Below are 16252 nucleotides of genomic sequence, written 5' to 3' on the forward strand. Positions count from 1 at the left end.
AGCCAACTGGTCCACACTGGACCTTAGACTCCAAGTCTCTGATGCGGCTCCTTTCACCGCCTCTCTGGCTTTCTCAGCCAACGGCTCCCTGGTTTCTGGCAGGAACTGACTCTTTTGTAGCCACTTCCTGCTACACCCATCAGGTGTTAACCCTTTCTTTCCCTTTCCAGGTATCAGACTGTCTGACTAGCACCCTCTGCAGGTCATTGTGATACTGCACTACTATAGTGCTCTTTTCCTGCGCAAATGCACAGAAATATAGCGCATGCTGAGTATTTTTTTGCATGAACAAAATGCGCACAAAATATGCTTATGTGAACAATGAGTTTTTTCATTGCATATGCAAATAAGGGAGATAGAATAATACCTCCACAGTGCCACCTATTGGAAGGCAGCATTCCTGCCCAGAGGAGCATGAATGGCCTTTTGAGTCTCCTTACTTACCGTCTAGGTGCTCTCCCTAAGGAGAAAAGATAGCGTTTCTTCATTCATTGCATATTGCACACGCAAATTTTATGCGCCTAATTCGCTGCATAAATATGTTCATGTGAATCCTACCTTTAATTGTGACTTGGGCAACAATGCAAATTAATATCACACAAACAGTTGGACCCTTCATGTTTTTGAATATTTACTCTGTGTTCAATAACAGTACGAGGAGAAAAAAAATTAGGTGATCCCTTTAATTTAATAGCTTTTAGATCCGCCTTTAAGTAGTAATTACCTTCACTATATGTTTTTGTACCTGCAAATAAGATTTACAGAGTTCTGGGGTAGAATTTTTGATCATTCCCCTCTTCCATTGTGTTACCATTCATGAGTATTTCTGGGATGTCCTGCGTGCTGTAACGACACCTACTGAGGGTGCTGTTAGGTGATCCTTAAAGGTGCAATGATCTGATTGGCAATCAAGATGTAAGTTGATAGCACACACCAAGAGATGAGGTTTAGCTATATAGCATGGCTAAAGTGGACCACAGCATACTGACAAAGGATGCCTGCAGAATCCCATGGTGTCCTGCCCTGGACACCAGCAGCATGTGTAGCAGGCCTAGTGACATGGCACAACTTCCGTAAAGAAGCAGAAAGATGGTGCCAGAATGGTAAGCTGTGAGCAGCTTGACTATTGGCACAGTACGTACCATGTACAGTTCTCTTCAGGTTATGTCACAGCATCTTGATTGAATTAACGCCAGGACTCTGACTTGGCCAATCCAAAACAGAAAGCCTCTTCTTTGTTTTTTCAAGCATTCTTTAGTTAGTTTACTTGTATGTCTTATTGCATCACCCAATGTCTCTTCAACTTGCCTTTATACTTTCTTGTAAAGTGTTTTGATACACTTTTTGAATTTTCCCCTCAATAATTGTGTGTCCAGACCCTGAGGCAGCAGAGCAGTGATAAAACAATCCTGCACCCGCCACCATGCTTAACGGCTAGTATGAGGATTTGGTGTTGGTGTGTAGTGTTATGTTTCCTCCATGTAAAGCATCATGTATTTGAACTTTTTTGTCAACTGTCCATAGTAGGTCACAACTGATACCTGCTGCTAATGGCATGGGCTCAGCTCCCTATTCCATGCCTTTATTGTGCTGTATATGTACACCATTTTATGTTAACGTCATTCCGCTTATGATGAAAATGTACATTATTGGGTAGAAAGGATTAAAAATGTTTCTCTACTTTTTACAAATTTGGCACCAAGATTCTAGGATTTGCCACCACTGTTGATCAGTTGGTATGTGACTCTTAGGCAGGCAGGAACATACATAGAACTCATTGGGCTCCATAGCAAAACTCAGAATTGGGTTCACCTTAAAAAAAAAAAGGATATTGGAGATAGTACATCTATGACGCAACAGGCTTAGATACAGTGGCTCAGGTCTTGTATACCTGCAACAGCTGCAGTCTCCAAATAATAGATGCTGGTAAAATACAGTAATAGTGATTACAGTACAGTTACCTCCAGTGCGCACTGGTGATGTCTTCTCTGGTTTGTGACATCAGTTTTCATTTTTCAACTCTGAGCCCAGACCACTATGAAGACTTTATTCATCCATGACTTGTCTCTGTACAGACTCCCCATCCTACTGCTACCCCTAATGCCCCTCTCATTAATCCACCAAAAGTACTAGTGCTACCCCTCAAAGTGAGAGCTATAGTGCATGATCTGTATCTCTGTTATGGTTTTGCCTCTGTGGTCTTCAATGGCATAGTGTATGATCTATGCCCCTCAAAGTTATAGTGCCCCCTGTATTGCCATCAAAAAAGTTATAGTGGCTCTCTGTGTAACCCCCCCTCCCCGCAAAGATCTGGTCAGCAGCAGAGCTCTTGTTAACTTCTAGTCCTGTTTGTCATAAACGGCACAGCTCCATTAGTGCAGAGATGATTCCTCCTCTGAAATGATACTGGGAGGAGTCATATTTGTTTCGTACGGTGCTGCATTGTCACTGTCCAATAGGACTGAACTAAGACTGCCTGTTCACAGGCGGGTTTGAATTGCATTCCCCGCCGCGGGGAACGCAGCCACCCTGTCCATGAGCGGAGAATCATTGCAATCCTGCGATTCACTGCGATTCTCCGCGGTCAGTCTATCTGTCAGACAGGCTGACAGTGGAGATCCATCTGCCAGCTCCTGCTCCCGGGTGGCGGATCCCGTGGCGGAGATCCGCCGCGGGATACCGCAACGCCTATGGACAGGCACCCTTAAAGGAAACCTGTCATTTCCCTACAGCACTATAAACGGCATAGTAGGGGAGGTGACAGGTAGCTGGGTGATGTATTTTTTTATACTTGTATGAAAGAGTGCAGCTCACAAAAAATTACTTCTTTCAGATTGCCATGCACGCGCTTTCCCCTATATAAGTCTATATAGATTTTATGTGTGTTTCCACAATCTTCAAAGGGGGACACCACGGGAATAAAAAAAAATATATATTATCTGGCTCCGTATCATCCACCCACCCCCCTTCCCTAACAGCACCATAACTTAAACTTCTAGTGTTGTAGGAAGGTGACAGGTTCTCCGCAAAATTAGTTCTGCTACTGGCTACATGACCCAGTGAGTAAGCAGTGGGATGGGGGGGGGGGGGGGGAGCATCCTTCACCCTGCCTCATAGACCCCATAAGAGACCCCATTGGTGGCATGCATCTACTATCAAGACTGTACCATTCCTCAGAATGAAGGCCACAACACTGCTTTAGCTCTGTAGCTTCTTTACATTTTTTCCCTGTATAGTGGTGCTTCCAGGCAGGAAACTATGGAGCAGCCCAATTCTCTGTTGCACAGTGAGTGCTAAGAAGCACTGCTGTGTACAGGAGAGCCCAAAGGGCTTTGTTATGGCATATGATGTAACATTATGATATTGAATAACCCTGTAATCAAAAGATATACCGTATATTTTGTGAAAATACGTTAACTTCAAAACTTGCATTTTTCTGATAAGAAAAATATTTTCATTGTTTCTCATACCTTCCTTTAATTTTAGATTCCATGGTCTTGATTAAAGGGAATTTTCTAGGATTTAACTAATGATGACCTAAGTCCCAGAAAACCCCTTTAACTACACATTTGTAAGAAAATGTAGCATTTTTTCATTATTAATATGCCTGTATTTTTTGTTCTGTTTTAGGGAGTTCATTGTAAAAGCAAACCCACATGTAAGTATATTATTTTATTGCTGTTAATATTGTCTATACAAGTCAAACCAGTTGGACATGCCAGACACCATAAAAGGCAATGTGTCACATGTATATTTTACCAGATAGTGAAATATATTCAATTTTTCTAATTTGATTTTCTTTTCTGATTGTAAACTTTTTGTGGGTCTGCCATCTTGCCTTTGCTGTAGAGATAAGTTTTGCAGCAGCATTTATACCAGAACGTATGGGCCATAGACACAATGGATAAGAGAGGACCCATTGACTTCTATGGCAGACTATTATAGGCATGCTATGTAACCTGTGTGCATGGATCATTGTGCAGGAAGGAGGTGATGTATTACCATCATGTATTGTGACTGGTGGATCTTGTGTTATCCATTTATAGGTGTCACCTTTTATTATAATGCTGCCTGCACTGAGATGAGTGCTGAAAAGTTCTCTCTAGAGAACAGGAAGTATCAGACTATCATTAGGTTTAGTGGTCAGTGTGAAAACTGTTTTTTTTTTATAATATCGATCACGACATCGAAAATACAAAAAAAAAATCTGCAAAATTTCTTAATTATGTTTAACATAAAAACCTGATGCACACAATATGTAATTCTTTGATGACACATTGCCTTTAAACATTTAAGGGCACTCTCACACAGGCATTTGTAAAAGCGCCGCATTTTTTAATGCAGCGTTTCACTGCCTCCTAGAGCTGTGTTTTTATGTGTTTTTTGTGCACTTTTGCCTGCGTTTTTCATACAGTAAAAATGCAGAGAAGCAAGCTGATGATGTCAGAACTAGCCAAATCCACAAGAAACAATCACATGACCGCACATTCACCATTTTAGTGAGGTTTCCTGCATTGCGGTGATAGTTCAGTGCCAGCTGATGTCTGGAGAGAATGTCCTATTTTCAGGATGATGGGCTTCTGGCATGGCTAGTGGCTACTGCGTTTGGTCAGCCTAGGCTTGGTCCTCGGCAAAGCGGTCCTTATATTTGTTGCATTACTGTCCCAAATTACAGCTTTTTTCTTCCATCAATGCAATAAATTTGCACATGTCTACTGGAGCCATGTTTTTGCGTTATCGGCACTACAAAATGCGTGAGAAGGAGCTGCTGACAACTTCCTGTGTTTTTTTTTCCCCTCTCGGTGGTAAAGCATCCTGAGTGAAAAACGTAATACACTGATTTCTAGAAATCATGGTATGCTACGACTTGCCACGATTCTCCACAATGAACCTATCATGAAGATAGGTTCATCCCGTAAAATCGCGGTGACATTAGTTCTCCCCTATGGTGGAATATCACTCGCGATATTCCATCCCACCCATGGACACTCAGCATAAGGCTGCCTGTCCACCACCGTGATGGAATATTGCTAGCGACATTCCACCGCAGGGGAGGAGGGGGAGCACTGACAGGGGTTCGTGATGAGCCTATATAGGCTCACCGCAGCATGCCACGATTTTAATCCCGCAAGCGGAGAATTGCTGATTCCCTGCTTGTAGATGTCGGACTGTGCTTTCCATAGTTAGCCTATGGAAAGCTTTTCTTAACGTGATCCGTGGGCGATTTATCACCGCTGATCATGCTATGACTATCGCTCGTGGACAGGTAGCCTAATGATTTTTAGTTTGTTTTGAAGCAATTTTTGAAAATACATACATAGTAACATAGTAACATAGTATGTAAGGCTGAATGAAGACATGTCCATCTAGTCCAGCCTGTCTATCCTCCTGTGTTGATCCAGAGGAAGGCAAAAAACCCCAAGGGCAGAAGCCAATTAGCCCTTTTGGGGAAAAAATTCCTTCCCGACTCCCTAATGGCAATCAGACTGTTCCCTGGATCAACCCCTACAACATTGACTTTCTTATGTGACATGATTAGCAACATGTAAAACTGCGAAAGTATTTCCTAGAACTGCTTCTTTAAGAAGCATGATGTGTGTATTAATGTGTACTGGTTTTTTATAAAGTGGGGCAGTTCTTGAACTTGTGGTGTGCGATACTTATCTCATTTAATCAGAATACCGCCTACCTATTTGTTTGCTGGCATTACGCACATGATTACTAAAGAGGGAGCTCCCCACCATATACTATTTCCATCCGCTACTCTCTTCACGTCACATAGTTTCCATTGCATTGGAAGGTTTACGCAGCAGACAGGAAGGCGTGTGAGTCACCTTATGACTTATAGTAATGTTTTATTGTCAGTAAACTCCAATCACCTTGCAGATGTCTTGTGTAATTCATTCCAAACATTACTCTATGAACTGAAATAGAAATTCTTCTTACGTCATCATTTATTAGTGTAATTAACCTCATTTATTATTATCTCTGACTACAAATGCATTGTAAGTTTGTGGATCTCCTGATCTTTATGTCTAGCTATGATTACTATTTCTAAACTACAATCAGGCACTTAATATAATAAAACACTATGGGAGACGAGGGGGGGGGGGGTGCTACGCCTGGCATTTCCTGCGCTTGGCTTAGTAAGATTTCCTCCAGTGCATGGTGCCCAAATACATGAAGAGAAGCAGGCCTCTTCATGTATTCAGTGCATTCCCAGCTCTGCTGTGTGCCTCTTGGAGAGGTAAACATGGTCCCATCCAAGTGTACATTTCTGGCATAATTTACACCAGTTTTGCATAAATCGGTCAGTCTGTGGTGGCCACGCCTCTCCCTGACGAGATCTACCCACTTTTAAAAGAAAAGGGGCAGGGCCAGCACAGGAAGAAGAAAAGTTGCCAAATTTTTGCGCAAACAGGGTTTGCACAAAATTTGTAGACTTTTTTTAACACAGTATTCTGGTGTCCAGCATTTGGTAACTGTCCCTCATCGTGTCTAGAAATCTTATCTTTGCTGTTCCAAACTGTCTCTGGAAGTGACATAAGCACAGGGACTGTGCTTTAGGAGTTTTATGCAATGGCTTCCCATAGTTAATCCCATAACACCACAGGGCGTATTTGGTGTGTGGGGCATATATGGAGAGAGGTTGCAAGCCAATCCTGCTCCATACAAAAAGGGTGCCAGCTGTCTGTGATAGCAGCACCCACCCACAACAACCACGATTAGCGCTAATTCCGATTCGATTGCAGGGTTACGTTCGATTGTCATGGTATATGGGGGGCCATAGACTGCCTGTGAAAATACGGTTTAATGTAATACCGTAGTATTACATTATACTGTATGAGCAATAAAACAATTGCAAGTTCAAGTCCCCTATGGGGACAAAAAAAATGTAGAAATAAGTTAACAAAAAGTTTTGTTTAATTATTGGCAAAAATATAGAGAAAGTGAAAGTTTAAAAAAAAATCTTTTCTCATTTTAGTAAAAAAATTTAAATAAAGAAAAAGCATATTTGGTATCTTCGTGTCCGTAAAAGGGTGATCTATCTAAGTAACACATTATTTATACTGCATAGGGAATACCATCAGAAAAAAAATACAGTGTCAGAATTGCACATTTGTGGGCAGTTTCCCAGAAAATTATATGGTATATTAAATGGTAACATTGAAAAATACAAGTCGGCCCGAAAAAAACAAGCCTTCATGTAGCTATGTAAACGGAAAAGTTTTCCCAAATCAGTAGAGACTTTTATAGCCTGTAAAGGGTCACAAAGTCTATATTGACACCCATAGTTGTTGAATGGATTGTCCGACAAGATAATATACAGTAAGTGTGATACTTGGGTGTCCACATACTACCTTTTTGCCATATAGTTTATTATTGGATACATTTCGTATTTAACTTATATCTGCACATTATCTAATCTTACTGTAATATCTCTTTATTTACAGATGATATATTCAACCTATTTTGCCGGGCAACTCCTCAGTCATTAACACCTTCTGTTTTGGAAAATATAAAAATATCTACAGTTATGAGGTGTCCACGGTCTAGTCGATGTTCTCTTCTTTTAAATGTAAATGGAACAGTAATTCTCAACGGTATGAACACATGTGATGTCTTCCATAACGATGCTACTATCCAGTAGTTATTCATATGTAAATAAATAAAGATGGGATTGTCATAAAAATGCATGTGAGGAGTTGCAGATGAAGTCAGTTTTGGGTGGAGTTGGTAGAAATGTTCTGATATCCAACTTCAGTTTCAAAATAAAACTATTTAACTATCTATGATGTGCATGTAAGAGACAGGATCAGCTTCATACCCGGCGGGTGCTGACTGTGTTGACGAAAGGATGCCTGCCTACAATGGCCATGATAAACTCAATTGCAGGTGTTGCACAATACTGACTGTGGCATGTAAGACTCTACTGCCCCCCCCAATCATGCAATCATTTGCTGTTGGTGGATTGTCATAACAACCTGGGGTTCTACTGAAGGATGTCAATACTACTACATATAGTTAGTTGCCTATTAAAGAGGATCTGTCATGGGATGAAGTTAGCAGGGATGTCTGCATACCCTGTTTCCCTGAAAATAAGACATACCCTGAAAATAAGACATAGCATGATTTTCCAGAATTTTTGAGGATGCAAAATGATTTTTCAGGCTTTTTGAGGTTGCTTGAAATATAAGCCCTTCTCCAAAATTCAGCTCTGCTAACAGTTAATTTAAAAAGTCAATTTAAATAGTGTCCCGGCAGCTATAAATGTAAAAAAGTTAAACCTTTTTGAACAAAAATCAATATAAAACACTGTCTTATTTTCATGGAAACACGGTAGCTGTGCAACCACAGCCCCGCTGACTCTCTCTGTTTTCTTTTTCATACCATGTTTTCCCCAAAATAAGACAGTGTCTTATATTAATTTTTGTTCAAAAAGGTTTAACTTTTTTACATGTATAGCTGCCTGGACACTATTTGAATTGACTTTTTTAAAATTAACTGTTAGCAGGGCTTAATTTTGGAGTAGGGCTTATATTTCAAGCATCCTCAAAAAGCCTGAAAAATCATTTTGCATCCTCAAAAATTCTAAAAAATCATGCTATGTCTTATTTTCAGGGTATGTCTTATTTTCAGGGAAACAGGGTACTTGCCTTCATTTGACTAGATATTTTCTTCTTAGGTCCAGTTCTCAGTACTGTCGTTGTATCGTTGGTCCCCACCACTAACTGTCAAGGGTTGACATTAGACCGTCAACATTCATAGGCTAATATTGAAAAGTACGATTTACCGGAATGCAGAAGCACCACTAAGTCTCCTATTAGGACTAAAAAAAAAGCAACATTACTTTGTTATTAAAAATTATTAACTCCTTCAGACTAGAGATTTTGTTTTTTACTTTTGTTTTTTTATCCCTCTGCAAGAGCCATAACTCTTAGATTTTTCCATTGACATAACTGTTTGAGGACTTGGTTTTTGTCGGATGAGTTGTATTTTTCAGTGGCACCATATAATCTACCGAAAAACTTTGAAAAGGTTAAGTGGGGTGAAATGAAAAAGCAATGATGCCATTTTTTGGGGGGTAGTTTTCATGGCGTTCACAGTGCAGTAAAAAATGCCGTATAATTTATTCAGTAGGTCAGTATAATTATGGCGATAACAAATTCCTAGTTTATATTTTTTACTACTAAAATACAGAAATTTTTTTTAAAGAAAAAATGGCTGTCCATTGTCATATTTTGAGACCTATGATTTTTTTAAGGCATTCACTGTGCAGTATAGATAGTGGGGTATTTTAATAGTCCTGGCTTTTACAAACACGGTGATCTCAAATATGTTTTGTTTTCATTGTTTATATTTTTTTATTTGAAAAATGTGTAAAGTTGTTTTTTTAACTTTTAATATATTTTTTTTCTACATTTTATTACTAGTATATACCACTTGTGTATGGTACTTTTTAATTTTTCCAATTAGGCCCTGCAGAGGGTTATGCATAGCATAAGATTAAATTGTTAAGCACTACTGTGTTATCATGTCCTGGCTTCCAATATGTGGCACTGTGGAGGTAATATTCCATCTTTCTTATTTGCATATTACCCAGAGGAGCATGAATGGCCTTTTGAGTCTCCTCACTCACCATCTAGGTGCTCTCCCTAAGGAGAAAAGATAGTAACCCCATCATGTCCTGGTGCACGTTCTTTTTAACATTACTATATATATAAAACTTAAAGAAAAATAGACTGGCACCACTTAATAATGGTTCAGAATAAACATGACTACACACCATATAACACTATACACAGAAACCCAAAAGTCAAAGATGTGCACTACTTGCCAAGATTAGCAAAGCTGGGATACAAGCTGTACAGGTGTAGTATGCTAGAAGAAGGTACACAAGTACACCTATGCACAGCTCGCATGCACTCTTTACCTTCTTGCTTAGCCTCAAACCCCCTCATGTCACTAACAAAAATAACAGTCATCCTCATAAATCTCCTAACCATCTGCTAACCCTCGCTATCCTGCTGCTACTAGCTGCTGGGGATATCTCTACCAATCCTGGCCCACCCTCCACTGCTCCCAGCTATCACCCCTTACCTGACTCACTAATAAAATCCCCAAGCCCAACTGCTAGCCCATGCATAGCCTCCCCTGACTCCTTTAAATGTGCCCTCTGGAACTGCCAGTCAGCATGTAACAAACTCCCCACCATCCACGACTTTTTTACTGCTAAATCCCTAAATCTGCTCGCTCTCACAGAAACGTGGATACAGCAGTCTGACACGGCCTCCCCTGCTGCACTGTCTTACAATGGCCTGCAGTTCTCCCATACCCCGAGACCAGATGACAGGCGTGGCGGAGGAGTAGGTGCTCTTCTCTCCCCGAAATGTACCTACCAGGTCATCCCCCCTGTACCCTCACTCACTTTTCCATCATTTGAGTAACATACGCTACGGCTTTTCCGCCTGCTGTCCATGCGAGTAGCAGTTATCTATCGCCCCCCAGGTGCTGCTCGCCTGTTTTTGGACCACTTTGCCGCCTGGCTCCCCCACTTCCTATCCTGTGAAATTCCAACCCTCATCTTAGGTGATTTTAACATCCCCACTAATGACCCCAACTCCCCATCTGCCTCTCAGCTTCTTTCGCTCACCTCCTCCCTTGCTGCCAACTACCGACCCATCTCAAACGCCCCCTTCATCTCCAAACTACTAGAATGGCTGGTTTACTCCCGTGTTGTAAGCTACCTATCAGAGCACTCTCTCCTGGATCCCCTACAGTCTGGCTTTCGACCTCAACACTCGACAGAAACTGCCCTTACAAGGGTATCCAATGACCTACTGACAGCCAAATCGAGGGGGGATTACTCCCTACTGATCCTCCTCGACCTCTCCGCAGCATTTGACACTGTTGACCACAAACTCCTCCTCAGTATGCTACGCTCCATTGGCCTAAAGGACACTGCCCTCTCCAGGTTCTCCTCCTACCTATCTGACCACTCTTTCAGTGTCTCCTTTGCTGGCTCTACCTCCCCTCCTCTTCCCCTTGCTGTTGGGGTCCCCCAGGGCTCTGTCCTCGGCCCCCTTCTTTTCTCTATCTACACAGCCCCTATTGGACAAACCATCAGGAGATTTGGCCTCCAATATCACCTGTATGCTGATGACACCCAGCTATACACCTCTTCCCGTGACATCTCTGCACCTTTACTCCAAAACATCACTAATAGAGATGAGCGAGCATACTAGTCCGAGCTTGATGCTCGTTCGAGTATTAGGGTGCTCGAGATGCTCGTTACTCGAGACGAGCACCACACGGTACTCGTCTCGATTAAACGAGCACTGACCATTGAATTCAATGGAGCCGGCAATACAGCCGGCTCCATTGAAAGCAATGGGCTGCCGGCGAGCGCGGGATGAGTTGTCGAGAAGGGCTTAAATATATAAGCCCTTCCCTGCAATTCATCCAGAAATGTGTAAAAATAAAAAAATATATATTCACCTGGTCCCGGCAGACGGAGTTCAGCGCGGCCGGCGGCAGTCCTCCTGAACTGCTCTGAACAGCTGTGAGTAGTATTCAGCAGCTGGGGATTTAAAATCCCCGCCTGCTGAATGAGCTGCCTCTAATTGGTCACAGCCTGACCAATCAGAGGCAGATCTCACTCACACACCCATTCATGAATTCATGAATGGGTGAGTGAGTGCTGCCTCTGATTGGCTCAGCGCAGCTCTCAGCTGAATGACAGCAGTTCAGCACCACAGTGCAGGGGACAGCAGGAGAAGACGTGGCTGTGCCCTGGCAGCTGAAGGGAGGTGAGTATCTATTTTTTTGTTTTTTAAATCACTTTTAATTCATTTCCAGGGAATGGCTTATATGTAAAGCCCTTCCCTGAAAAAGAATTCAGGTGTGCCAGCAGACCATTGTCTTCAATGGAGTCGCCAGCAGCAGCAGCTCCTCCATTGAAGAGAATGCCTGCATTTTTATTCTTTTTTACACTAAAATCTTTCTTTTTCAGGTAAGGGCTTATATTTTTAAGCCCTTCCCGAAAATTCATCCCGCGCTCGCCGGCAGCCCATTGCTTTTAATGGAGCCGGCTGTATTGCCGGCTCCATTGAATTCAATGGGCTAACATCGTTCTTCTCTGCCACAGCTGTTACAGCTGTGGCAGAGGAGAACGATCTTATTGCCGGCTCCATTGAATTCAATGGGCTAACATCGTTCTTCTCTGTTACAGCTGTAGCAGAGGAGAACGATCTTTATGCTGACAGTGGGGGGGTCCCACTCTTGCCACTATTGTGGCTTAATAGTGAGACCTCGGAGCCCAAAATGCAACTCTGCATGTTGCTCCTCGCCTGCCCTATCCATTTCTGTGTTTTTTAAATGACTTTGGTGATTTGCTAAGATTTTCACAAATGAAAACCTTAGCGGAGCACCAGTCATTTACAAAAATGCTCGAGTCGCCCATTGACTTCAATGTGGTTCGTTACTCGAAACGAACTCTCGAGCATCACTGAAAGTTCGACTCGAGTAACGAGCACTCGAGCATTTTGGTGCTCGCTCATCTCTAATCACTAACTGTCTGTCTGCTGTCTCTATGTGGTATTTCCACCCTCCACTAACCGCCCTCATCCTGACATCTCCATCTCAGTGTGTGGCGCCACCATAACTCCTAGACAACATGCCCGCTGCCTTAGGGTCATATTTGATTCTGATCTCTCTTTTACCCCCTACATCCAATCTCTTGCCCGAACCTGTCAGCTGCACCTCAAGAACATCGCAAGAATCCGCTCTTTTCTCACTGTAGACACGTTAAAAATGCTTACTGTTGCCCTCATCCACTCCTGGCTCGATTATTGCAACTCGTTGCTGATCGGCCTCCCCTGCACCAGACTCTACCCTCTTCAATCCATCCTGAATGCGGCAGCCAGGCTCATCTTCCTGTCCAGGCGCTACTCGGACGCCTCTGCCCTGTGCCAATCACTGCACTGGCTGCCCGTTAAATACAGAATTCAATTTAAACTCGCTACCTTCATCCACAAAGCCCTCCACAGTGCAGCGCCCCCCTATATCGCCTCCCTCATCTCAATCCATCACCCAGCCCGGGCTCTCCGCTCTGCTAATGAAACCAGACTGAGTGCCCCTTTAATTCGAACATTCCCGCCTCCAAGATTTCTCCAGAGCAGCACCTGTCCTCTGGAACGCACTACGAAAGGCTACCCGAGCAATCCAGGAGTCGCAGAACTTCAGGCGTGCTCTAAAAACGCACCTCTTTAGGGAGGCATACCGCATTCCCTAAATAAAGCCCTCTGTACTCCGCCTGATAACATGCTCCCTGACCTACTGACTGCAATCCCTGCTAGATATCATAAACCGCTCCTGCAGTCATACTGTTTCTGCCGTCACACGGCTAAATGTCTGACCATTGCCTGTGTATAGCATCCCTCACTCTCCACCTCCCCATACCGTGCACATCTCCAGCCCGCCATACCGCGCACATCTCCAGCCCTTTACCTTCTGTATCTCCCCACTATTCGTAGTATGTAAGCTCGTTGGAGCAGGACCTGCACCCCTATTGTTTCCATCAACTGATTACTATGTAACCGTGGTTCTGTAATTTTTGTATTTTGTCTTTCTGTATCCCCCCTGTCTATGTAAGCGCTGCGGAATATGTTGGCGCTATACAAATAAAGTTTATTATTACAAGTGTTCAGTATTCTAATTTTCCTGACAGAGCCATTAGAGGCGACATGCGTGGGGTTCATGGTCCCCTCTGGACACACAGAAGTGCCTTATGGATACACATTTTTATAGTAAAATAGGGGATATATGCTGGGAAGAGATAATATAGCTCCAACAGGGAAATTTGAACCATTGGTCTATGCATGTTCCTAACTGGGAATTCTGAATATGTATGAGTGCACCATTCAGCTTGAACAGCACTTTACAACTGTGATTGTCTATTTTGCACATTTAATGTTAGTTCTGAGGGGCATCAAGAGTTGCTATTTCATAACATTTATATACTTTGAATCATTTCAGATTATTGCCATTTATTGGTAAGTGTTATGCAGTGGCTCTTCTTGAAGGCCGTTTTATACATGCTGCATACATGTTAATAAAGAATGTCAGTTTTGCTAATCTTGGCGAGCAGTGCACATCTGAATATGTCATTTTTGTGTAATATATTAAACACCTAAATTATACATATTCAATTGAATTTTTATTTTTATTCACTCTGAATACCCTGCTTAAAAAAAGAACCTTATTTTATATTCCTTATTATATTGTATTCCTTCATCTCTTCTGTCACCAATTCTACAATATCTTAAATATGTAAAGATTAACTATGTATGTCATCAATTTCCTGTTAGATCATATCCGTGGGGTCGAAATATGCACAATGTCACTAAGCTCTCAAATGAATCAATGTATGCACATAAAGTTTATGAAGAATAAAGTAAAGAAATCTGAAGAGAAGGTAAATTAATAACCTCTCTGAAAATAATGTTATTACTGTAATCTTAAAGGGTTATTTCCCTTAAAGGGGTTGTCCCGCGGCAGCAAGTGGGTCTATACACTTCTGTATGGCCATATTAATGCACTTTGTAATGTACATTGTGCATTAATTATGAGCCATACAGAAGTTATCAAAAGTTTTAGGCCTCATGTCCACGGGGAAAATCAGATCCGCTGCAGATTCTACATGGAGAATCTGCAGCGGGTCCCTCCTGCCCCGCGGACATGAGCGCTGAAAATAGAAATTTAAAAGCATTTACCTTTCCGTAGCGGGCGGCGAAGGTCAGCTGTTCCTCACGGCCGGATCTTCATTTTCGGCCGGCGGATGAATTCCTGTCGCCGGCACGTCGTCGACGTGCCGCGCGCATGCGCCGGGCACATCCGCCGAGCCGAAGCAAGGGAGATGCGGCCGTGAGGAAGAGCAGAGCTTCGCGGTCCGCTGCGGGTGAGTAAATGCTTTTAATTCCTATTTTAGGTCTCCCGCGGATCCGGACGGCTTCCATAAGCTTCAATAGAAGCCCGCGGGAGCCGTCCCCGCGGGAGACCCGCATGAAAATGGAGCATGGTCCAGATTTTTTCATGCTCCATTTTTTTTTAAATGCCTTTTATTGACGATCCGCGGGTATTTATCTACCCGCGGGTGGTCAATGCATCCCTGTGGGGTGCGGATCCGCGCGCGGGAGATCCGCTGCGGATTTCAAATCACATTTTGCCCGTGGACATGAGCCCTTATACTTACCTGCTCCATTGCTGGCGTCCTCGTCTCCATGGTGCCGACTAATTTTTGGCCTCCGATGGCCAAATTAGCCGCGCTTGCGCAGTCCGGGTCTTCTGCTGTCTTCAATGGGGCCGCTCGTGCAGAATGCCGGCTCCGTGTAGCTCCGCCCCGTCACGTGCCGATTCCAGCCAATCAGGAGGCTGGAATCGGCAATGGACCGCACAGAAGAGCTGCGGTCCACGGAGGGAGCAGACCCCGGCGGCCATCTTCAGCAGGTGAGTATGAAGACGCCGGACCGCCGGGATTCAGGTAAGCACTCTCCGGTTTGTTTTTTTAACCCCTGCATCGGGGTTGTCTCGCGCCGAACGGGGGGGGGTTAAAAAAAAAAAAAAAAAAACACGTTTCGGCGCGGGACAACCTCTTTAAGTTTCTCATTCGTTGCTGTCGGAAAATGTAAATAGAAGTGCTTCTGTTTGCCACTAAAGTGGTAATGCAGCAACAAAAATCCCAAGTATGTACATGGAGTTCTTGCAATGTGGTAATAAGATGGCTTCCTCCGGCATCATTATCACCCAGTGTGAAATATACCCAAATCCAGAAAAGCTATAATCACACAACCTACTTTAAGAAGTAATTCCTTCTGAGACTTTCATGGTTTATTCACAGGATATGTCATTAAACTCTGATAGATGCAGGTACCACCTCTGAGACCCACAGCTACAGTTTCTCTAGTTCTCACCCCCAGTATGGTCCCTGGTCTGGCTGAATGTAATGGTCAGGGCTGGCCTTCAGTTAAATAGCACCCTATGGAAAAAAAGCTGCACAAGGCACATTACTCGAGCGAGTAGTGCCTTAGCCGAGTATCTCCCAGCTCGTCTCTAAAGATTCGGGGGCCGGCGCCGGTGACAGGTGAGTTGCGTCGGGGAGCGGGGGGGGGGGGGGGGGGGGGAGAGAGGGAGAGAGATCTCCCCTCCGTTCCTCCCCGCTCTCCCTCGCTGTTCCCTGGTCCCCCGCCGTCCC

At 43.3% G+C, this 16252-nt stretch overlaps 1 protein-coding gene across 2 annotated transcripts in view; it reads left to right on the plus strand.

Moving 5' to 3' along the window:
• Positions 1-16252, plus strand: part of IL17REL (interleukin 17 receptor E like) — a 47981-nt gene that overhangs the window by 16100 nt on the left and 15629 nt on the right. For both annotated transcript variants that reach the window (XM_066589898.1, XM_066589897.1), the window contains exons 2-4: positions 3631-3658; positions 7455-7604; positions 14370-14476. In XM_066589898.1, coding sequence (XP_066445995.1) covers positions 3631-3658; positions 7455-7604; positions 14370-14476 — 285 coding nt within the window. The remainder of the gene's footprint in view (positions 1-3630; positions 3659-7454; positions 7605-14369; positions 14477-16252) is intronic.

Source organism: Eleutherodactylus coqui, chromosome 2 (genome assembly GCF_035609145.1).
Source record: "Eleutherodactylus coqui strain aEleCoq1 chromosome 2, aEleCoq1.hap1, whole genome shotgun sequence".
In the NCBI taxonomy this organism is placed as follows: domain Eukaryota; kingdom Metazoa; phylum Chordata; class Amphibia; order Anura; family Eleutherodactylidae; genus Eleutherodactylus; species Eleutherodactylus coqui.